This window comes from Ursus arctos, chromosome X (genome assembly GCF_023065955.2).
Source record: "Ursus arctos isolate Adak ecotype North America chromosome X, UrsArc2.0, whole genome shotgun sequence".
Classification (NCBI taxonomy): domain Eukaryota; kingdom Metazoa; phylum Chordata; class Mammalia; order Carnivora; family Ursidae; genus Ursus; species Ursus arctos.
This window is the reverse complement of record NC_079873.1, coordinates 19,490,967-19,515,721: the sequence shown is the minus strand read 5'-3', so window position 1 is coordinate 19,515,721 and position 24,755 is coordinate 19,490,967. Positions and strand designations below refer to the sequence as shown.

General features: G+C 39.5%; 1 protein-coding gene across 6 annotated transcripts in view; it reads right to left on the bottom strand.

The window, feature by feature from the left end:
- ZFX (zinc finger protein X-linked) overlaps window positions 1-24,755 on the bottom strand; it is a 62,318-nt gene that overhangs the window by 5,104 nt on the left and 32,459 nt on the right. For all 6 annotated transcript variants that reach the window (XM_057310637.1, XM_026480176.4, XM_048213460.2 and 3 more), the window contains exons 3-6: window positions 23,199-23,768; window positions 1,577-1,726; window positions 963-1,106; window positions 438-590 (exon numbers count right to left, since the gene is read on the bottom strand). In XM_057310637.1, the coding sequence (XP_057166620.1) occupies window positions 438-590; window positions 963-1,106; window positions 1,577-1,726; window positions 23,199-23,768 (1,017 nt within the window). The remainder of the gene's footprint in view (window positions 1-437; window positions 591-962; window positions 1,107-1,576; window positions 1,727-23,198; window positions 23,769-24,755) is intronic.

Genomic DNA, 24,755 nt, shown 5'->3' with positions numbered 1-24,755 from the left:
GATACTCATGAATGACAGAAAGTTCCCATTCTAGGTAATGGGTTTTAGGACCACATTTATTATAGTGAGACGGTAGGAAATGCCTCGCTTCCAAATCTAAAAAACACAGGTCAGCATTTTGCCCCATGAACTCCCTTGCTGTCTCCGCAGATTGTAAAGTCATGGGCCAGATACAATCAAGATAAAGTTTCAGCTTGAAAGCCTGCATACTTCTTGCAGTACTTCCTTCTACGTACTATACACATGAAGGAAATTCTTGTTATAAATAAAGACAAAAGGTAGACTTTATAATCTTCCTCTCCTCTTGTTCAAATCAAGTAGCCCGTACAGGGTAGTGGTGTTTCCTATTTCAGAAACCTAAGGCCACAGACACCGTTTTCAATCATGAATTCACGTTCGCGAGCCAATTCCGTCCGAAGAGCCGCCAAGTGACTTACCGTAAGCTGCGGCCCACGCGATTGGCATGAAGGTTTTGATTTCATTGTCGTCGATCTGCTGCTCGTGTGCCGCGGCGGCCGCTGCCGCCGCCGCCGCATCCTCCTCCCCTACGATCACCTCCATATAAACTTCATCGGCAATTTCCGCGACATCTAAGTAGGAAATTATATCAGCTTTTGTGACCAGGTTTACAGAGATCACAGGAAAGACGTTTTTCTTTGAATTCAGCTAACAGACAAGCAGAAAAAGTCTCAGGTGTTACACACTTAAGACAAAGCTTTCAGAGTCCTAAGCAGGCAACGAATATTTGTTGAAGGAATCATTCACTTCTTGGCTTTGACCTTTACTTGTTTTTAAAGCAAAATCCTACGCATCCATACAGAGTTCCTGAGATTGCCCTTGCAACACGGCAGCATAAAGATGTCTACAATAATGCTACTTGTTTTCCTTCAAATACTGACCGTATTTAAAAAGAGAGCTACAGAAACATAAAATTTTCTCCCACAGAAAGGCCACCTACTTACTTAAATCTTCATCTTCTTGCTGAGAGTCGTTGACAGTCATATAAACCATCTTTTCCCTTGGCACACGAATACTGCTATTCTGATCAAGTAATTCAACTCCGTGGTCATTCTCAGGCTCACTCTCCACAATGTCTACGGTGCCACCTATCAGAGAAGATGACATCTCCGAGAATTTATCTGAAAACTTCATTTCCGGGGCGCCTGGGTGGCGCAGTCGTTAAGCGTCTGCCTTTGGCTCAGGGCATGATCCTAGAGTTGTGGGATCGAGCCCCACATCAGGCTCCTCCGCTGGGAGCCTGCTTCCTCCTCTCCCACTCCCCCCGCCTGTGTTCCCTCTCTCGCTGGCTGTCTCTCTCTCTCTCTCTGTCAAATAAATAAATAAATAAATCTTAAAAAAAGAAAAAAGAAAAAGAAAAAAGAAAAAGAAAAAAGAAAAAGAAAACTTCATTTCCACCCGTTTGACTTATTACATTTCATACACTTTTCTACTGCTACATGGAAATCCTTGTTTAAAAGTTATCTTCAGAAAAGATTTCAAAGGTCCTCAATCTAAACCACCCAAAAGAAATCAGTGTCTGATCAGGATGCGTAATATGCTGAAGCTTTCCTCTTACCTAAGTCATCCTCTCCAGGGTCAGCTTTAAAAATGTACACCTTGATGACTTCAGGGCAAGTGCCATCCACCTTACAAGGATCGATTTCCGACTCTGCGTCCATGGTCATTCCAGAGGAACCATCGTGTTCTATTTTGCCAGCATCATCCACTGAAAAGGCAGGAAATACATTACAAAAAACGACAGCAGATACTTAAATAAAATGTTACAGTTTTGAAAAGTCCTTTTTACAAATATCATCTCTAACAGGATTCATACAAAATGGGAGGATTTTACCTAGACCAGTAGACACACGGGGCACGGTGGGACATGTGGCTGACTGCTAAGCCAAAGCGGGGGTCATGGAGGGCCGTGTGCAACCAGGCAGAGGGGTTCAGACTTGACAATGGTAGGTCAGAGGTTTCTCAATCTGCTCAGGTGCCAATATCTCTTAAGGAACTACAGAGCACAGACCCCGGCCCAGCAGTACTACAGAATCAGAATCTGCAGGGGTGAAGCCAGAAATGTGGAGAGCTTCTGAGCAGAGACTTGTCAGCAGAGCAGTGATAGCGGCAGATCACCATTTTTGCTAACACCATGCTGGCCTTTAGAGAAGTGGATGCAAAGGGATCGAGACATAAAGCAAGGATACCACTTGTGGGTCTACTGGAAAAATGCAGGCAACAGAGGACAAGGCCTCAAATCAGGACAGAAGTAGGACGGACGGGGAAGAAGGCTGGACTGGAGCCCTGTCTCTGGACTGAAATGGCAGGACCTAAGAGTGAAAACTGAGCATGACAAAGGAGCCAAGGGTAACTATGAGGTTTCTGATTTAGGTGACCGAGTAACTAGGGGAAGAAATGTTAATCAGAGAAATGAGGAAAAGGATCTCTCCTCCTACATGGTTAATTAATTTAAGGTCTGAGAGGTAACATCCTTAAAAGCTCTCAGACCGGTGCCTGTCCCTATTCTTTCACATTCACAGCACCCTTTGCTTGTTTCTCTCAGAGTATACAATCCACTATATTGTCACTATCCGGGATTTCCTCCCGTCTTTCACAGTCATTTTATCAGTCAGTCTTTTAAAACAAGAGTCTGGTGATGGTAGATGCTCAGAATATTGATGAGCCAATGATTTAATGAATGAGATGTGAAGTCAGCTGCTGGATATTTGAGTCTCAAAGTTGAAGGCTGACACACAGATTTGGGAGCCAGCGGTTCCATGTTAACTAGCCCTGAGGTCACACCGTGAGGACCTGCAGTGTGAGGAAAGAGTGGGCTAAGGATATTCTGGGGGAACATCACAGTTCAAGGCAAGGACAAGAAGAGTTCACAAAGGAACCCAAGACAGGAAAGCTGGAGAGGCTGGTGGAAGATCGTGAAGGAAGCTAGGGAGTTGTAAGTTCCAAGAAGCCTAGTAAGGCCCACGGCAATAATGCAGAGCACACCCAAGTCACGGAAGAACGGCTGTACAGACTGTAATAACCTGGAAGTCACAGGTGCTCCTGGTGAAAAGCAGTGAGTGTGGTGAAGGCTACCTGGGGTCAGATTAAGGTGGGGTGAGGAGTCAATGGACGGTACACATTTCTTCAAGAAGTCTAATTTTAAAATGGAGAACAAAGGGTCAGTAACTAGAATGGGGTAGAAGGTCAAGGACTTTTGTTTAGTTGATAAGAATACTCAAGCGTATTCAGTCTGTGGGAGCAAATACAACCGAAGGGAAGAAGCTTAAGCCAGAGGGCATGAGAAAACTTCTGGAGGAAGATCTCAGAGGAAAAGGGGAAGATGAAATTAGAGGCAAAGATGAAGAAATTCTCCTTAGACGGGGGGAGCAAGATGCTATCCTTCTAAGACCCGAGGTGGTAAACATGGATGCGAACAGAGCTACATTGTGTGAAGGCGGAAGGCTGTAATGCTGGGAGCTGGAGGAGTTCGTGGCTGGTGGCTTCAACCGTGGGTATGAAACTGGAGGCAAGGGGCTTTGGTTACCAGGGAGAAAATGGCAAACTGGGTGAAGAGCTTCAGAAGCTGGAGAAAATGAGCTGATCCAGGACAAGCTTCATGATATCAGGTTCAAAGAGACCAGCTGGTTAAACGCTGCAGTTTGAAGAAACAAAGAGAGGTTCCCTGAACTCTGTACATAACTATCTGAATTCAAGTATCTTCACTATGCTTTATAAAAATGGTTTGTTGGGGGAAAGAACTGGCATTAGGTCCTTATTTCTGGCCTGATGTGTACTTGCCCCTTTTCAAAGCTAAATATTCTTATGACTTACCCAGCTGACTGAGCCAAGGCTATTTTCTTAGAGGTAACTCTGCAATTGCAAAGTGAGGTAGCAATTACAAGGATGAAGATCCCACCAAACTAGCTGGAAAGTTCTAAATAAAACTGTTAACATCTTCAGAAAACTCATCTCTGAACAGTTAGATATTGTTGATGAAGCTTGCCCTTTTTTGTCAAGGTTTGGCAAAACTTATTCAAACAGATACTGGAAAATCAAATGTCCTTGTGTTTACAAGGAACAAGGTCAGGCTAGCTGTTGTAGCATATGTTAGTTTGCTGGTACTCATAAAGCCTTTGATGACTGGAAAATCGAATTGTTTTGGAGCTTGCAAAATGTCATGTATTTATCTATAATTTGGAGTAAAAGACCTTTCTGTCTGCTTTCATAAATGTGTGGGGAAAACACATTTCAAATATACAGGCTCACCTGAGCCAAGCAAAGCTACTCTATTATTAGACAAAAGTAGAATTCACCTTCAGGTTTTCACCTTGAAAATTTGCCCCACTAACTCAACTTATAAAACTACCCTGAATATGAAAAATTACAGAAGTGATTTTTTTTTAAACCCACTTTGATGATCCTGTTAAGTACTCAAAATTTCTCTGTGATTTTAAAGCTACCATTAAAAATGAATTTCTAAAAACAGACAAAGCAGCCTTGGATAAAACTGAGTCATCATACGTATGATTTCGGCCTAAGTGCCTTCTTCTGATGTAGTGATAAAGAGCTAGAGCTCTGGAACAAGGCCTCTCCAAAACAGAAGAGCATCATTTCTGGAAATTAAGACTACTTCTAATAATAACTACCTTTTGCATGGCATTTTGCTATTTCCTTATCATTTCTATGTACTTTCATTTTATTTGATCCTTACCTTTTCCAGATAAAGAAATAAAGGCTCTGAGATGGTATGTGACTTGCCCAAAGTCAGTGAACTAATGAGCGAGGGATGGGAGACAGAAGAGGTGCCTGTCTTTAGAACCCAGACCTTTATTTTCATCTTCTGTTTTTTGAAGAAATGTTTACTGTATAAAATTTAGAATTAAAAAAAATCACCAATAGTCCCACCAACCAGATATTCTATCATTACGTTAATAAATTTTCTTCCCAGTTTTTCTATTTTTGTTAAAGTAAACCTGGCACACAGTTTCCTCAAGCCTTATATAATCTTTATAACTCATCCAGTATTTTAAACTTCAAACCTGAGAAACATCTGACTTATCAATGATATCATTAGCAATAGCAAAACTATAGCAAAATATAGGCAATACTTTATACTGCTGGAAGGGAACTTCAGTGAACTCTCCTAAAGACCCAAAACTGAGGGATACTTATTTGCAAGGTTATAGATACCATAGTGTCTAAAAATATAGTTCATTAAGATCTCAAAAAACCCAGTAATTTCTGGAAAAGAAAAATTACTGGGGTAGGGGTACGAAATACACCACTTCAAGTAAATTGGTTTTGGTTTGGGTTTTTTTTTAGGGAGAGAGAGTGTGCAAGTCGCCTGCAGGGGGAGGGGCAGAGGGAGTGGGAAAGAGAATCTTAAGCAGGCTCCATGCCCAGCATGGAGCCCAACTCAGGTCTTGATCTCACAACCCTGAGACCAGGACCTGAGCCAAAATCAAGAGTCAGTCGCTTAACTGACTGAACCACCCAGGAGCGCATTTTTTTCTTTACGTAGGCTCCACCCACAGCGTGGAGCCCAAGGCGGGGCTTGAACTAACGACCCTGACATCAAGACCTGAGCTGAAATCAAGAGTCGGATACTTAACTGACTGAGCAACCCAGGTGCCCCTAAAGTAAACTGTTAAACAAACGTTGATCTAATTAAAAGATCAGTAAAACTAAGCTGATGGATAATCTATATAACAAGGAAGGATGGTGGTCATGATGGATAATGGTAACATTTACTGACCACATACCTCATGCCAAGCATGATGACAAGCCCTTAAAATGTAACCATTCACTCTTCACAAAAACCTTATGACACAGGTAATATTGTTTTGTTATTCTCACTTGTTTCTAGAGAAATTTCATTATAATTTTTACCAAGATAGAGAAATATATATTGGATTGCAGTGGAATTGCATTTTGTATAAATTAACATCATAAAAAGAAAAGACCTTTACCATTTGATCTCTCTCTTCCTACATTTCCTACCAAATACCCCTAGACATAGCCCTCAGTCAGCTTTCCTAAAAAAAAATCCAGTTGCCTTACTCTCTGGACCAGAATGGTATCCCATTTCCTACCATATAAAATACAAACTGCACAGTCTAGCAATCGACCTCTGACCAAAGTGCCTTCTGCCTTCAATCTTGTTTCCCCATCAGGCCCTGAACTACCCCATATGCCCTGAACTTAAACAATACATTTTTATTTCTATTCCTTTGTGCTTCTTGTACCTGTATATAATTTGTTGTAGAAATTGTACAGCTCACTGTTTAAGAAAAGTGTATTTTTTAAGATTTTATTTTTATTTGAGAGAGAGAGCATAAGCGAGAGAGCACAAGCAGGCAGAGCAGCAAGCCCAACTTGGGGTTCAATCTCAGGACCCTGGGATCATGACCTGAACCAAAGGTAGCCACTTAACCGAATGAGCCACCCAGGCCCCCCCCAAAAAAGTATTTTTAAAGTATAAAAGGAAATTAAAATGTGATCAAAATCCTACCACCTAGAACTATCAATTTACAGATTATTCAGATATTTCCCTATGCATATTTATAAATAAAAGGAAGAACGAACAGATATTTTAATGAAAACTGGATACTGTAATATGCTATTTTTGAACAAAAATTATTATGTTATAATTTACTTGAACTCAAACAACTTGAATTCCAGTCAATCCCATTCGCTTGCTCTCCAATCCCTTGCCCTCCCCCTCCTTTCATTCCATCATATTGGCTTGGGAGAACCACAGACTTGCCTAATTTCAATTTTCCTCTCTGCCTCTGCACCAGTGCCTATGTCGCTAAATATAACCGGAGACACGCACACACACTCATGGTTTCACTTTAAATCCATGACCCTGATACCTGAAGCAAACCTTTTCTGCTACTTTCTCTCTCTCTTATTTTCTAGTATCCTCTCTCCTCAAATCTCTAATTTCACCTCCTCATCCTCATTCTCAGTTGATGATCTTCTTTCTTATTTCACTGAGAAACAATCAGAAGATTCACTATCAGATCTACTCACCTACCAGCAACTAAACCCGGCCTGTAACCCAGACGAATCACCTCCATTCCTAGCTAAAGCCCACCCCCCTCTTCTATATGGAAGAAATTTCATCTATATAATTTCATCTATATGCCAATAACTCCCATCTCCATTCTAGTCCTATTTCCCGAACTCCGATTTGTACATGCCTTTGATGTCTATCAGATACCTCAAAATTAAGTCTCTGTTCAAATGTCATCTCGGCAAACCCTGACCACACCTGCAACCCCAAATCCTCCTTATACCCCTGTTTTCTTCCCAAGAAGGTATCACCTTACTACATCACTTATTTATGTCTGTGTACCTCTGCTAAACACAAGGGAGGGAAGAGCACTGGCATCTGTTGTATCCCAAGTGTCTACCATACACTCTGACATACAGAAAAGATTTAACATCCATTTCTTAAATATATGAATGCTGATCTTCAAGTAAATGTTTAGACATTATGTTACTAGTTCTTAACCCTCTAAAGGTAAGAAAATATATTATAAAAACATTGAGTCATATTTTGCTTATAATACATGAATCAATTTTTTTAAGGAGAGTGAGAGCCCATGCACAAGAGTAAGGGGGGAGGAGGGGCAGAGGGAGAGAGACAGAGAGAATCTCAAGCAGGCTCCACACCCAGCACAGAGCTTGATGCGGGGCTCGATTTCACAACCCTGAGATCATGACCTGAGCCGAATCCAACAGTCGGACGCTTAACCAACTGAGCCACGCAGTCGCCCCATGAATCAATTTTAAAGCCAGTATCTACTGTCATCCTACTATGAAAGATAAGGAAATGAACACGTCAATACACCCCCCTTCCCCCCCCCTTTTTTTTTTGAAAGAAAGAGAGAATCCTCCTGCAGGGGATGGGGGTCAGCAGAGGGAGAGGGAGAATCTTAAGCAAAGCGTGGAGCCCAATGCTAGGCTCAATCTCATGATGAGATCATGACCTGAGCCAAAATCAAGAGTGGGGCTCTCCCAGGTGCCCCTCCCCATCCCAAATATTTTATAGTTACTTAAATATTAAAGAAATGCCAATGCTCAGTATCAATCCTCTTATCACAGTTTCTCCATTCTAGAGTTCTTTATACTGAATGATCCTTTGGTTTGCTAGATTCATTACCAAATAGGGCTGAGGTGAAAACGTCAGTCCCTGGCCTTCACTTGAAGAATAAACTGGCTGGGTATAAAATTCTTAAGTTACATTTTCTCAGAACTTTGAAGAGTTATTCCCCTGCCTTCAAACACTGAGTATTTCTGTGTGGATGCCCTTATAACTCTTTATCCCTAAATTTTACTAAACATCACTAGGATTATGACTTGCTGGTTTTATCATTCTGTCAGTTTCCTGAAACAAGAAAGATTTGATCTTTATTTGAGGAAAATTCACTGAAAAGATTCCAATCTTTATTTTAGGAAAATTTCTTCCACTATAAATATTTTTGTAGTTCACTGGTTGTTCCCTTCTTTGAGAATTCCCCTTACGTGTTTGCCTCCTTTATCTGTCTCCTGTATCCAGCCATCTTTGCCATAACCACTTTTACACCTTTTTTTTCTTAACCATTTCACTTTTGTGATTTCCTAAAGCCAGATCCTGTGCCCATGCTTTTTTACTGAGGCATACTTATTCTTATAGTTGTTTCTATGGTGGATTTTATCTTGATCATATTTTTATTTTTCTCTTCAGCTTCTTTCTGAATTTTGTTAGTTTGCTTTCTTATCTACCTCTATTGTCTTATAATATATTCTTTGAACTTCTGCATTACCTCTTTGACTTTTAAAAATGATCATGTTGGAAATGTTCTTTATCTATATCTGTACTAGCTACATGTGATTATTCAGCACTTGTAATGTGGTTCGTGCAACTTAGACACTATATACCTAATTTTATTTAATTTTCATTTAATTAAACTTAAATTTAATTAGCCACATGTGGCTAATGACTACCATACCGGAACACAGAGGTTCAGACAATTGTTGGGATACACTTAGTCTGTTTCTTTCAGAGATTCTTCTTGCAATTAATATATTGTATTAATAAAAACATTTCAGAGAGCTGAAGATTGTTTAGATTCAAAGGGCTCATCATGCATAAAAACGCAAGATAAAGACACCAACCTAAGCACAACTGTATGATATTTCAGACCAGCAGGGATAAAAAGATCTTTCAAAACATTCAGAAGAAAAAGAAACACCTATTAAGGAATGAGAGTCAAGATGACATCAGGCTCCTCAACTGTAACACTAGATGCTGGGTGACAGTGAAACACAGCATCACAAGTTCTCGGGGGAAATTCTCTTTAACCTAGAATTCTATACCTAACCAAATTATCGATAACATTTAAGGGTAGAATAAAAATATTTTTAGTACACAATCTATACCCCTTAGGAAGTTATTACAATATGTGGTCCAGTACAATAAGAGAGTAAATCAAGAAAGAAGGTGGCATGGGAATCCATAAAACAGTGGATTAATCTCAGGAAATGAGAGAAGGAAAATTTCAGAAAAATGCCTGTATTACATTAAGCCTAGAAAGCAACTACTTCAGAATGGAGCAGAAACATAAAAAGCTTCAAGAGGGGGGTGCCTGGGTGGCTCAGTCAGTTAAGCACCTGCCTTTGGCTCAGGTCATGATCCCTGGGTCCTGGGATCCAGTCCCACATAAGGATCCCGCTCAGCGGGGAGTCTGCTTCTCCTTCTGCCTGCCGCTCCCCAATGCTCACTGGCACATGCACTCACAAATAAATAAATTCTTTAAAAAAAGAAAAAAGCTTCAAGAGGGGAGTCACTGGGAAAAGGAGGACTCAAAGAAAAACCTAAGTAGATGGAGAAGTAAGTCAAACTTAAGGACAGATTTCTCAGAAAGCACAATTAAGAAGGAAAGCCCATGCTACGAGGATAGAATCAGTCTCAAAGACAAAGTTTAATTAAGCTTGAAGTCTGTAAACTGTGACCAGTACCCACAAGGAGAAGATGGATTCAGTCTCTAAATCCCAGCCTTCCAGAACCAGAAGTTAGCTACCTGATAGATCTTAAATCAGGTTAATTTTGAAAAAAAAATAAAGATGATTTTACGTCCTAAATAATTTATTTCAAGGGACAGTCTGAATACACAAATCTTTTCTGAAGTTTTCAAGATCCCCGGGTATGAATGTTAGGATTAACATCAAGGAGGGAGATCAGGCCTTTTCAGAAGACCCTACAGTGGGTATTGCTATCGAAGAAAGAATTTGGTTCTCTGAACCAAGAGCCTGTTCTAACTTACTCTGATAAGTCAGATAGTCTTACTACTTGATCACTTCAATTTTTAAACTTTAAAACCCAAAATCCAATCAAAAGAAAAAAACTACAGAGTAAAAACTTGATATTATTCAATGTCTTAAGATTTCCTGTGTGGGTAGGTGGCTGCTTAATAGTAAAAATACCATAGGTGGGCAGTTCCCCTTAAAAGGATACCTGAACTCATGACCAACTGTTATGTCCTAGACACTGTGGTCAGTGGTGTCCCTCTATTTTATCATGAAAGCAATGACAACAGCTCCATGACTGAGGTGTTTTATCCCCACTTTACAGATTTTGTGAAACCAGAGCACCTAAGACTAAATAACTTGCAGGAAGCATTCTGCTGAGTAAGCAGATGTTCTAGTAGATAAAGACACTTAAAAGTTCACTCGGGGCCTCCCTTTTTAGCTTCCTCCTTAGGAACCCTCTTTCTGTGGTTAAAATTCTATCTTATTTTTATTATATAGCCTATAAAAGATTTCAGAGAATTAGTTATAATCTGATCTCCTTTACTTCTTGAAACTTTCCTGGAGATTTCAAAGATTTAATGAAATTAGCCTATTCTATAGAAGGGGAATTAAAGGATCAGAGCCATTGAAGTGTCTGTCCTAAGTTACAGTGATCTCTAGCATGACGTCAGAGATAGAACTTATGAAAAATATTTGCCAAATTGCACTGAATTGGTCTAAAACATAGCTAACTAAATCTAGTTACTCAAGAACTGATTTCTAATACTATAAATTCAGGGTAAAAAGAAAGCAATGACTATTACAATCCCACCCTGTGCCTGCCTTTATCCAAGAACTCCCTGATCAGACAACTGGATGGTCTTAAGTGAAGCCAGTCCAGAGTCAGTCCTGCTTGCCCAGCTGATGCCACCATCAGAGAGACTGTGTGTGGACAACAGTGACTAGCCATTACTGACAGGCAGGCTCTGTGCTGGATGCCTGCTGCGTATGATCTCTAATTCTCCCAACCCGCCCACAGGTCAGGTAGTAGGACTGCCATCCTACAAATAAAAAAACAAAAAAACACAAAAAACAAACAAACAAAACAAAGGCCAAAGAGAAGTCAGTAATTTGCTCAAAATCATACAGCTAGTGAGCAGCTGGGCTGGCATCCAAATGGAAAGCTGCTGACTCTACTGCAGGAACTGTTACCATACGCCAAAGAGTTTCTCAAAGATCTCTTTGAGATCTTCGCATGTTCTTTCTTTTCTTTTCTTCTTTCTTTCTCTTCTTTCTTTCTTTCTTCCCTTCTTTCTTTCCTTCCTTCCTTCCTTCCTTCTTTCCTTCCTTCCTTCCTTTCAAGATTTTATTTATTTACTTGACACAGAGACAGCTAGTGAGAGACAGACAAGCAAGGGGAGTGGGAGAGGAAGAAGCAGGCTCCCAGCAGAGGAGCCTGATGTGGGGCTCCATCCCAGAACGCCGGGATCACGCCCTGAGCCGAAGGCAGATGCTCAACGACTGAGCCACCCAGGCACCCTTTCATGTTCTTTCTTTCCCTCTCTCCTCCTCTCTCTCTCCCTTGCCCAACCCCCATTATCCCACAAAGTAATCATAGATCTGTTCAAAGGGCAAGCTGTTGGACAATTTTGTCTAGATCACAAGCAGATCAACAGTAAATATGAGTCACAAGGCTAACCTGAAGCTCCAATTGCTTCTAAGGCTTTCAAGATACAGACTTTTTACCCAATCTTATTTTTGGTTGGGAGAGGGGAGGACAACAATAAATGTACTTTACTTGAGTGCTTTACTCTTGGTACAAACCTGACATCCAGACTGAACATTAAACCAAAAACTCTTAATTTATTAATTTTAGTGTTGATTTCTAAATAAGTTTCACAGTGCCCAAAGTAAAGACAATTTTAGATGGATCAACAGAAATCTTTTTGAATTTTATCAGAACAAGCTTCAAGCTTATTGGGTATGTCTTCTCTAAATAAGACTTTTCTCACATTTCATAAACATTCCCATGAGGATATGTATTTTTAAAACTCTAAAATTTTATTCTGTGGTTTACCAAATGGTTAAGAAACAAAACTGATAGAGTGCATATATAAAAATAATGGTAAGATATAGAAACATCCAACAATCTGCCCACAGAACAAAGGAATAAACAAATATTTTACCATGTCTCCTGTGCTAATAGCCCTGAGAATCAATAAATAAGCCATCAGATTGTATTAACCCTCAGAGTTTATGCATTAAACACAGAAGTTTGGATTTATTTCTTCCTTCATTCCCAGAACTACTGGGGTGGGGGGTACTAAGGGAGAGGGAGAATCTTAAGCCCCAACACGGGGTTCAATCTCACAACCCTGAGATCACGACCTAAGCCTAAATCAAGTCAGACACTTAACCAACTGAGACACCCAGATACCCCCCTCCCCTGGTACCATTTTTTATTAGATATCTACCATGACTAAAAGTTGTGCTTAACTAGGAGCTAAAATCAGACCAACTGGTCAGAATGCCTCAACTAGAAGGCTGGGGGCACCACGTGGACAGCTGCAGGCAGCAACCCTGTGGACAGATCTTCCGTGTGTCCAAACATGCTCCTTCTCTGGTAATGGTTTCGCCATCTGCCCAGCTCCATAAGCCAAAAACCAGGAAGGGAGCTTTGAACTCTCTCTCTTCCTCAAGCCTAAATTTAATCCAAATTCTATTTCCTAAGTATGTCATGAAGCAGTTTCTGCCAAACTCTACCGACAGAACCTTATTTCGAACTATCATCATCTGTTTCTTACCTGAATTACTATAATCTCCCATAGTGCACTTTTTGTTTCTGATTTTACTCTTACCTTGTGTGCTCTCAACATTGCCGTGAGGATGAACTTTCCAAACTACCAGCCTAACCGTGGTATTACTAATCAGCTTACAACCCTTTAACAGCTTCCCACATCAACAAGGTAAAATGGGCTTCTTAGTGCATTCAAGGGCCTTTATGATTTGGGCCTTGCCTATTTTGTCAATCTTATTTCTCACCATTTCCTCCATTTTCTTCGCCAAAGATATTATTTGCACTCCAAAGACTAAGTAAGTCTCTGAATACTCCAAGATCTTTCACATCCCCTTGCCTTTAAAAAGGCCCTCCTCCCTCCTCTCTGCCATTCCTCCCACCTTACCTGTCCACTCATGCTTCAAACTGAGTTCACCCCAAATTATTTTTTTAAAGACGTGATCACGATATCGTCTCATTTTTTAAAAAATCCTTGTCCTTCAGATATCTATACTGAAATACCTATGAATGAAATGATGTATGGAATTTGCTTCAAAACAATATGGGAGGGAAGGAAATGGTTAGGAGTAGGGATGAAATACAGAGACTCAGGTCTTCAACCAAGCTTCCACAGATCTCTGGTTTACAATGCTTTCAACAGAATGTTGCTCATGGAAGTATACCAAAAATTCCCCCATTTCCTCCCTTAGTGCTTCCAAAATACTTTGTATTTTCAGTCATGTATCTTTTCACAATCAACTGTAATGATCTGTTTCTGTGTGTCTTCCCTCCAAGACTATGGACTCTAAAAAGTCAGAGACTTGCACTGTTTATCTCTAACAGCTACCAAGGTTCCTAGCTTATCATGGCTGGTCAAGAAATGTTTTTGAATGAACGAAGACACAAGGAAAGTAAACCTGGGAAAAAGTAAAAATAATAGGGGTGCCTGGGTATCTCAGTCGGTTAAGCATCTGCCTTCAGCTCAGGTCATGATCCCAGAGTCCTGGGATCGAGCCCTGAGTCGGGCTCCCTGCTCAGTAGAGAGCCTGTTTCTCCCTTTTCCTCTGCCACTCCCCCTGCTTGTGCTCTCTTGTTCTCACTTGCCCGCCCTTGCTCTATCTCGAATAAATAAAATCTTAAGAAAAAAATGTAAAAATAATAGTTTATGTATGACTTTTCTCATTTAAACATAAATTTGAAAAAAAATCTATTTTTTAGGTAAAAAAAATAACGGAATAGGGTTTGGAGGTTGTCCAGGTGGCTTCTGCTATGAGTTAGATCCAAGAAAATGTTTAAGTCCCTTAAATTATTTCCTAATGCTGCTGAAATTGGGTATTCAATAGTATTGTAAATTTTTAAAAATTTTAAAAATAATATTATAAATTTTAAGAATCACTGAATTCTGGTTGCCTCCTCCACCACCAATAAGCAGTATTTAAGCCAAACCCTACTGCTTTGTAGTATGAGCTTTATACACATATGTATATAAATACACGCACACATGAAGAAAGGCAATATGAGAGTGGAGGGTAGACACTCTGGAATAAAACACACTTGATTTCACATCCTCAACCTAACGCTAGCTGGATGTGTAACTTTGGTCAAGTTACTTAACCTGATCCTGTTACCCAATACGTAAAGAAGAGTGATAACACCAACATTACAAGGTTGTGTAAAGAAAATAATACATACTAAGTTCTGGCACACACATTTATTGAAGGTTTACTATTACCTATTTTTATTGTTACCAACTTGTTACAAATCTACAATCCTTCCTGGGATAAAAAAGCTTAAGTCAAAAATTTTTTTCTTAAAGTTGTCCATTTTGACTTGGTAACAATCAAACCACATATATATTGACATAAACATTTTCCCCCTGAAAAGTGACCTTTATTAACAACAAACCTCACCAAACAAACTTAATTCCATCTCATGGTGGAAATGCAAATTGATTCAAGGGTAATTTAGAAAATAGGTCTGATGAGTCTGAAAGCATTTTCCACACATTAGCACCTGAGCTCTTCTTGAAATCCTAATTCAAATGGACTTAAATTATATAAATGCCACCAGACCAAAAGAGCTTAATAAGCATTAGTTAAGAACTAACCAATCTAATGATTTATTAACATTCAGCTTTTATACAAGCAGTTGCATACTGTAGAAAACAGTATTTTGAAATCAACTTTATCTTAGTGAAAGCGTCTTCAGCCTTAGTATATAAAAACAACTAAAAGGAGAGAAGACAGCTATATTATTACTCCACACTCACTGTCATAAAATACTTTTATTAAACTTATGGTCTGCACAAAGTTAAATTTCCAATTTTATAATCAACATGTTAAAAATTATGACATACTTTCATTTAACCAAACTAGTTTTAAGGGTTCTAAGTGTAAATTATTTGCTATAGTTTTTCTTAATTTATCTATTTTAAAACTGCTTAAAAGGGGGCACCTGGGTGGCACAGCGGTTAAGCGTCTGCCTTCAGCTCAGGGCGTGATCCGGCGTTGTGGGATCGAGCCCCACATCAGGCTCCTCTGCTATGAGCCTGCTTCTTCCTCTCCCACTCCCCCTGCTTGTGTTCCCTCTCTCGCTGGCTGTCTCTATCTCTGTCAAATAAATAAATAAAATCTTTAAAAAAAAAAAACTGCTTAAAAGAACTGAGAGCACGTATTTTATTATAACATGTATTAGAAATGAAGCATCATATAGGTTCACATTAGAAGAGAGACTCTATGGCTAAGTATTCAGTTTTTAACAGAAAGGATCCCATGCTCCAGAGGTATATTAGTTGTTTCCTCTGATGTTACTGTAAGATATGCAAACATACCCAAAGTACTCGTGTTTTCCATAAGAACATACAATGTCACCATCACTTATTCTGTTACACCTTTTGAAACTGAATCATGCATTTTTGCCTGGACTTCAAAATTTAAACATTAATATTTACGGTAGTAAATTTTGCAAATTCACTACGCACTCTGACAGCATGGAACTAGTATAAGGATAGACGATTAATGGAACAGAGTTAAGAGTCCAAAAAATAAACCCTCACGTTTACAGTCAATTATTTTCAACAAGAGTGCCAAGAACATTCAGTGGGGAAAGAACTGTTTTTTCAACAAATGGTGCTGGGACAACTGAATATCCACATGCCAAAGACTGAAATTAGCTCCTTACCTACCTCACATCATACACAACAATAAACTCAAAATGGATCAAAGGCCTAAATGCAAGAACCAAAGCTATAAAACTCTTAAAAGGAAACACAGGTGTAAATCTTCATAACCTTGGATGAGGCAACAGTTTCTTAAATATGACACCAAAAGCACAGCAACAAAAAAAATATATAAATTGGACTTCATCAAGATTTAGAACTTTTGTACATCAAAGGACACTATCAAGGAAGTGCAGACTACTGACGGAACGGGACAAAATATTTGTAAATCATTTATCTTATAAGGTACTTGTATCTAGAATATACAAAGAATTCTTTCAACTCAATAATAAAATGGCAAATAACTCAATTTAAAAATGAACAAGGCATCTGAATAGACATTTCTCCAAAGAATATATACAAATGGCCAAAAAGCACATGAAAAACTGCCTGACATCATTAACCATCAGGAAAATGTAAATCAAAACCACAACAGGAAATTGCTTCACATCTACCAGGATGGCTATGATAAAAAAGACAGTACTAACAAGTGCTACAAAGGGTGTGGAGACACTGGAACCCTCATACACTGCTGGGGGGAATGTGAAATGATGCAGCAGCTTTGGAAAATAGTCTGACAGTTCCTTAAAAGGTTAAACTAAGAGTTACCGTATGACCCAGCAATTCCACATATGAAATGTATGTCCACAAAAACTTGAATACAAATGTTAATATCCATAGATAAAACAGCCAAAAAGGAGAAACAACTTACAAATGGACTAAAATGTACACCCTGTACACCCAGAGAATGGAATAGTCTTCAGTAATAAAAAGGAATGAAGTACTGACACCTGCCAGAACATGGATGAACGTTGAAAACATTCTGCCAAGTGAAAAGAGCCAGTCATAAAGACCATGTATTACAGGATTCCGTTTATATGAAATATCCCTAAATAGGCAAATCTATCCAGGCAGAAAGCAGATCAGGGGTTGCTTAGATTTGGAAGGGACAGAGCGGGTTGACAGGAGTGACAGCTAAAGGGTATGAAGTTTCTCCTCGGAGTAACTAAAATTTTCTAAAATCTGATGATGGTTGCCCAAGTTAGTGAATACACTAAAATCCACTGAACTGCACACTTTAAATGGGCGAACGGTATGGCATATGTTTCATGCTGTTACATGTGTTAAAGCTGTTAACCAAAAAAAGTTTATTTCAACACTTAAGTTGAATCTAGGATTAGAAAGGAATACCTAGCTCCTGCTCATCTTCTATCTAACTGTTCTAATTAAAAGACGTGGGACATGTCAACAAGATCTAGAGTGACTTCTTGTTGATCATGTTAATATCAGAGGCACCCAGAGAATATTTTGCTTCGTGCAGCTGTTGTAAGGCAGTGCCTGACTCATCAGCACCCGCTCTTCTCCAACTTTCCCTATTGTACAAACTGATGTTTGACAAAATAGCATCTTGACTATGCAGCCGCAAAGTGAAACTCCAGGAGGCTGATGACCATTGTAAAGAAATTAGGGATGTCTGGCAGCTGTCTCGGATTAAAGGAGAACTAAAAAACAACTTGGCTAACACATGGATGACTCAAACATTCCACTTCTGAGAGACCCAGAAAACTCTTAGGTGCCATAAAGCAGTACCACCATATCTAGCCTAACCAGAACCACGTGAGAACCAATAGCTTTTGGTAGGGAAGAAATGTATTATTAATATCTTCGAAGTAGCACAACACCCACAGACTTGCAGCTATAGCCTTCATATATTCAACAAATGTTTATTTCACACCTAATAGGCACAGGGTTTGATGAAGAAGTATACATCAATGGCTAAGATGCAGTGGGTAGTTCCTGTTTTCAAGAAACAGACCATCAAATTCAGAAGCAATCGTTAACATCTAGATTGCAAAGATGAGATAAAGAGGTCATCCTGGCCTCAAAGGCAGCTCTACTGTGACACAGAACATTTGTGTCTATATACACTATCAGGACACTATAAAGAATGAGGATTGCTACTTCGTCATCATTTTAAATGAGACCTTCAGAGGGAAGAAATCTGCCAAGACAGACACTGAAGACTTTATAAAAGCTGTTTTTTAGGGTCTTAGATCCAATGACTTACTGAAATTTTTGAAGAGTATTTAGATGTCTGTTCGTGTTCTCTGACCAATGAGGTGATAAGTATCATAGGAATTCAGAGATAATACTACCATCTCTCCTCATATTATGAAAAGCATTAAAGTTGACTGCTAATAATGGCATCTCTGCATTCTCTATCATGGAGAAAATCAGACCATAGTTCCTCTATATGCTTACCACAAAGACTTTGTCAATCCTAAACTTCTGAAATCAATTTAGGTTTTAAGTTGAAATGCAGCACTGGGAGCAGAAACAAGAGAAATGCTAATTAATTCCAAAGCATTCAATTGGTTTGATTCCAAAGCCAGTAGTAAATTAAATTTTTTAACACGACTTTACTTTGAAAGGAAAAGGGATGATGGCGTGGAATGGAGGAAAAATGAAGTAAAAAAATGTAATGTAAGTAAATGTAAGTAAAAATGAATGAGGAAAAATGAAGTAAAAAAATGTAAGTAAATGTAAGTAAAAAAAAAATGAAGTAAAAAAAAAATGAAGTGCAAAAGGACAACAGATACTACCAAAAGTCACCATCCCTAAACCCAATTTAAAAGCATTCAGGGGCACCTGGATGGCGCAGCTGGCTAAGCATCTGACTCTTGGTTTCATCTCATGATCTCAGGGTCGTGAGATCAAGCCCCGTGTCAGGCTCCATGCTTGGTGTGGAGTCTGCATGGGATTCTCTCCCCCTCTCCGTCTGCCCCTCCACTCATGCTTTCTCTTTCTTTCTCTCTCTTTCTCAAAAATAAATAAATAAAGTTTTAAAAAATTAAAAAAAAAAAAGCCATCAAACCAAAATAGTAAAATAGGGGGATTAGGTAACGTGTTTGTGTATGTGTACGTGTACGTGTACGTGTGTGTGTGTGTGTTGTGTTCTTTGAGCCTGGATGTGACATTCTATTTTAAAAGGAAAGGAATAGGGGCCCCTGGGTGGCTCAGTGGATTAAGCAGCTGACTCTTGATTTGGGCTCCGGTCATCTCAGGGTCCTGGGATAAACCCTGGGCTGGCTCCCTGCTCAGTGGGGAGTCCGCTTCTCCCTCTGCCCCTCCCCCCGCTTGTGCACATGCACTCTCTCAATAAATAAATTCCTAATAAAAAGAAAGAATCTAGTATATTAAGTCAACTGTTACTAAATTAACTTTTAGTGTTTTTTTACGACATTCTTGGAGGGCTGAACTTCCTAAAAGAGTAATAAAGGCAAGAGATAGTATGCAGCTAAAGGTCAAACAACACTATGCATTTTTCTCCTTAGCAAACAAGTTTAAGTGAAAAGAGAAGCCAAGGAGAACCAAGAGTGCTTTCTTCTAAATATTTCACCAGATCCTCTTGCCCTCATAAAGCATGATGAACCCAACTCCTTACTTTCTCCAGCCTTGCTCTGGGTTGCCTGGTCTTGCAACAGAAAATCTGGCAGTGGTATTTCAAAATGGTATTTTCATACTGAATGGCACATCTGACATACAAACTAAAGACTCCCAATCTCAGCCAGCCCCTCAATGCACCTAAATAATCTATTCTGTAAATTCTTAAGCTTCCTGCCTGGTCCCTCCCTTTAAGACTAAGTCTTTTCAACTTTTCACCTCTATTCTTCAGCTTTCCACCCAACCTCTGCACGTCCTACATTGGCAGGTGAATTTGCTGCACAAAGAAAATAGCTCTCAACATACTTTTAAAAAATATTTTATTTATTTGTCAGAGAGAGCGAGCGAGCACAAGCAGGGGGAGTGGCAGGCAGAGAGAGAAGCAGGCTTCTCGCAGAGCAAGGAGCTCGACAAGGGACTCAATCCCAGGACCCTGGGATCGTGACCTGAGCCAAAGGCTGATGCCCAACTGACTGAGCCACCCAGGTGTCCCTTTATTTTTTTTTTTTAATATTTTATTAAGTAATCTCTACACTCGCTGTGGGGCTGGAACTCACAACCCTGAGATCAAGAGTTACATGCTCTACCAACTGAGCCAGCCAGGCACCTGCTTCCAATAATCTAAAGCTCCTTTTACTGCCCCTGTCTCAGAGAAGGTACTCACTCTTCCTCTCTAGGCCTCACCCAACAGCCCTCCACTGCTGCCGTGGACCTCATTCCCTCCCCCTTCTCTGGAACTGCTCCATCTGGTAACCCTTCCCTAACCTTTAGTCTATCCAGTGGTTTGTGTCCTGCACCTGTAAGACTATAAATATGCACAACAACCTTTCACCATCCAGCCAAACATCAAAAGCTATGCTCCTGCCTCTCTTGTCCCTTCCCTGACTACAACAGCCATTTATACAAACTGCTTCATCTACTTCACTTCCACCAACTTCTCAATCCATTACAGTTCATCTCTTCTATCTCCTCTCCATTGGCCCATGCTTTATTGAAACTACTTTAATTAAGATACAAATACCTCCTAATTCCTCAATGGAACAGCTCCACTCTCTCTTCTCAGTGATAACACTTCCAGAAATTCTTTTCATCTTTAACAGTGTTAAAAAATACTCTCTAAAAGATTTTTCTCCTCCGCTTCCAAAACCTCTTGATTTTCATGGGCTCTTCTCTTCCACGTACTTCTTAAATATCTAAAGGATCCATACTCGTTATTCTACAAGCACTGAGGAACACCACCCATTTCCGCACAGGATACTATCTATATTTTGTTGTCCCAAATTTCTTCCTCTAGACACAAACTCTCTCAAAAGCACCAAATTCATATTATCAACTGCCTGGAAAAAAAACATCCACCAGATTGTCCCCAGCAAGAACTCAAACTTCTAACAGGTCCTAAATCATGTTCTTTCCACCAAATCTCTACCTCTCTGGTAATAGCATGACCAGGTACCCAATCCCCCAAAGTAGAAACCTTAGGGTCCCTCCATGAATTCTTTCTCCCTCAGATCCCCACCCCTATTCTGTCACAAAATCTCATTCATTTTACTTCCTAAACTCTCTTGAATCTAATTCCCCCTTTCTGTCCCCATTCCTATCAAGGTACTTAGGATCTTCTTTATCTCATAAATGAACCATTTCAACTAACCTCTACCACCAGTCTCTCCCTTACTTATTCTTATTCTGTATCACTACCAAAATTACCTTGCTAAAATAAATTCAAACTTCAAATGGCTGTCATATTTTTCCCTGTGAGATTGGCAAAAACTAAAAAGGAAAATAATACCCTGTGTTGGTCAGTCATGTAGGGAAATGGACCTTCTTATAAACCTGGTGGGGGAGTTATTATTAAGCAAACTACTGAGGCAATATCACCAGAATTATAAATCTGTATACCCTCTGATCTAGCAATTCTATTTCAAGAAATTTGTTCTAATGGGGGCACCTGGGTGGCTCAGTCATTAAGCGTCTGCCTTCGGCTCAGGTCATGATCTCAGGGTCCTGGGATCAAGTCCTGCATTGGACTCCCTGCTCAGCGGGGAGCCTGCTTCTCCCTCTCCCACTCTCCCTGCTTGTATTCCCTCCCTCGCTGTCTCTCTCTGTGAAATAAATAAAATCTAAAAAAGAAAAAAAGAAAGAAAGAAAGAAAGAAAGAAAGAAAGAAAGAAAGAAAGAAAGAAATTTGTTCTAATGAATTAAGCAGAAAGTACACAAAGATATACAAGTACATCCTAAAGTTCCCATCAGTCCCAGCAAAGGCCAGGACTTTTTTTTTTTTTTTTTTTTAACATACTATACAATTTGCCTGGAACGCCTCCCTCCCAACTCACGGCATTCTTCACCTGGTAAAAATAGAACTCATCCTTGAGTTCAAAGATCAGCAACTCCATCTTGTCTCCACAGCAACTTGGTCATGCCTCTGCATCACAGTACAACCTATCTTTCTCTCCTGCAGTAGACTGTAAACTCTCTAAGGACAATGGTTTTATGTATTTTTTTATTTATCACCTATCCATATCTGCACTACTTACAACAATGTCTAACACAGAGTAGGAGCCCAAACACATGTCTTGAATGAAGGCATTTTCTTCCTCTTCACACAAAGAATTCTCGGATTTCCAAAATCTGGAACTTTTAAAAGGGATTTCCTAAAATGCTGGTGGACTCCAATATATGCTATGTGAAATTCCTCTCTTGTAACAGGTATTCAAGCAAACCAAACAGTCTTGTGAATTTATATAAGCAAACAGTCTCTGAGTCTTAGTTTGAAGTTTAGCCCCTAAAGGCACAAGAATCCCCATACTGGGCCAAAACTGTGGTCTATCCAATTGAGGATTTTATCTCTAGAAGTGGTACCAAGAAATATGTTGTAAGAAGACACAGCTATCCTTCCAGACGTTAAGTTAAAAATGTACAAGTGTGTTCCAAAACACCTTTGCTTCAATAACCTACTATGAGTCCATCATACTTGAAATCACGTTTTGGAATCATTTGAAGTTTCAATACTATGCCAGAGCTCTTTTCCATAGCATTTTACATGTAAGTAGAGTAAGTACATAAGTAGTACATAAGTAGCACTGTACATCCATATATAAGAATATAAATAGTTTGGTTATACATTTTTTTCCAAGTTGAACTCTTTTTTAGTTTCAAGAGGATTCCTAATTCTAATAAAGGCTCATAACAGCCTAATGACATCCTTCATGATTTCAGAAAGTTCAGTTCTACTCCTTTCCGTCTTTGTCTTTCTAGACTGAAGAAATCTCATCTTTCTATTGTGTCCTTATAGAGAAATGACTTTATTCTGCACCATTTCACTTTTCTGAATTTTGAGTTATCTTACAGGCTCCAAACTGAAACAACAATGCAGGTAGGTGTATGAGATTTAATTTTATAGAAGTCAAGAAAATTTCACCCCTGACGTAAGTTAGGAAAGACAGCCTTCAAAAATACCTTTGACAATCATGGTACCCCAAGACTTACAGGAAATCATAAGGTAGTCCTCACAGTTGCTTTTGTCATCATCTTGCTGGTCCACAGGGATCCCATTGGCATCTATGACTGCTTCAGAGGCACAATCTGCTACCAATACTTCTTCTGAAACGACGTCCGTTGTCAGAGGGTCGTTGATGATTTCTGCTTCTACTACACTGTCATGAACCACGTGTTCAACATGTCCGACATCAGACACATGTATAGATTCACTCGTCAAGACGTGTTCTGGCATAGACATTGAGGCTGAAGTAATGTCGGAAGCTAAAACGTCATCTGGGACTGTGCAATGTGCTAAAGAAACTTCTTCAGTTACATCTGAGTCCAGCACCTGCTCAGGAATGATGACCGTTTCAGACACATCTGCTTCTTCCATGATATCGGGGCACTGAACATCTTCTATAACAACATCCTCAATAACATCCTGGATTACAACTGAGTCTGGGTCGTCAGGAACAAAGTTATGCACAGTTATGTCTGAATCCACAACATCTGAAACAAAAACAGTTTCTTGTACTTCCACAACAATTTGATCACCGTCCATGTGTGTAGCATCAGCTCCTTAAAAAAAAAATTAAAATCACAAATTTCAGGTGGGTGTGCATGACTACCTCAAATAACATAAATGTTAATTCCTAAGAGTAAAACAGACTAGCTCCTCAGTTTTCTCAAACACTAACAGAGATTAAAGAGGGAATCTATTTTTGAATCATATCAGAAATTTTTAATACAAGAACTTTTATTCTCATCCCAAATCAAGTGGTAGGTAAGGGAATACAGAAAAACAAAGCAACTGAGACACACACACACACACACACACACACACACAAATCATGAAAGTAAAATTCTAGGCTCACTAAAGTTAATCCCATATGCATAGGTACTTAAGGGGTGATTATAAAACAAGTAATGCAAGTTCAGGTGACAAACACACCATTTTCCTTCATTATATGTGTTTTCATTTATTTTTCCTTCTTGTTCCATCTCTTTCTCCTCAACTCATATTTTTTCTTCTTTCCACCTCTCCCATGTATCTCTTTTATTTTTACCCCTTCCATTTGTACCCCTTACTCCTTCGTTCTAGAACAGTAGCTCACCAATATCCTCCATTTATGACTATGGAAATTTAGAAATTATCCTCTGAATCTAGAATATAAAAGGACTGGGGCATAAATGAAGAGAGGGCTAGAAGGCCACAGTTACGGAGAAAAGACAACTGGCTAAGGAGTCTCTGTGGATAGATGAGATGCATAAATGTGCAGCTGCTCTGGAGTGGTGGAGGCCAAGGTTAGCTGGAATGGGGCCTGCCCCAGCTTCACCAGGGTATTCCATCTCCATTCAGCCTCTTCCTGTCCCCCCATATCCTAATCCCCCAGGCAGCTCCTCAAAATATAAGAAACCTTACTCTAGTCCACTCTACAATTAAGGAATAAAGGTAGAGGGTTGAATCAATTGAAGCCCCGCTGAGATTAAATGACTTCACCAAGATCACAGTTCGCACAGATTATGGTGCTCCATAAATATTAATCTGAATGAATGCCACAAATA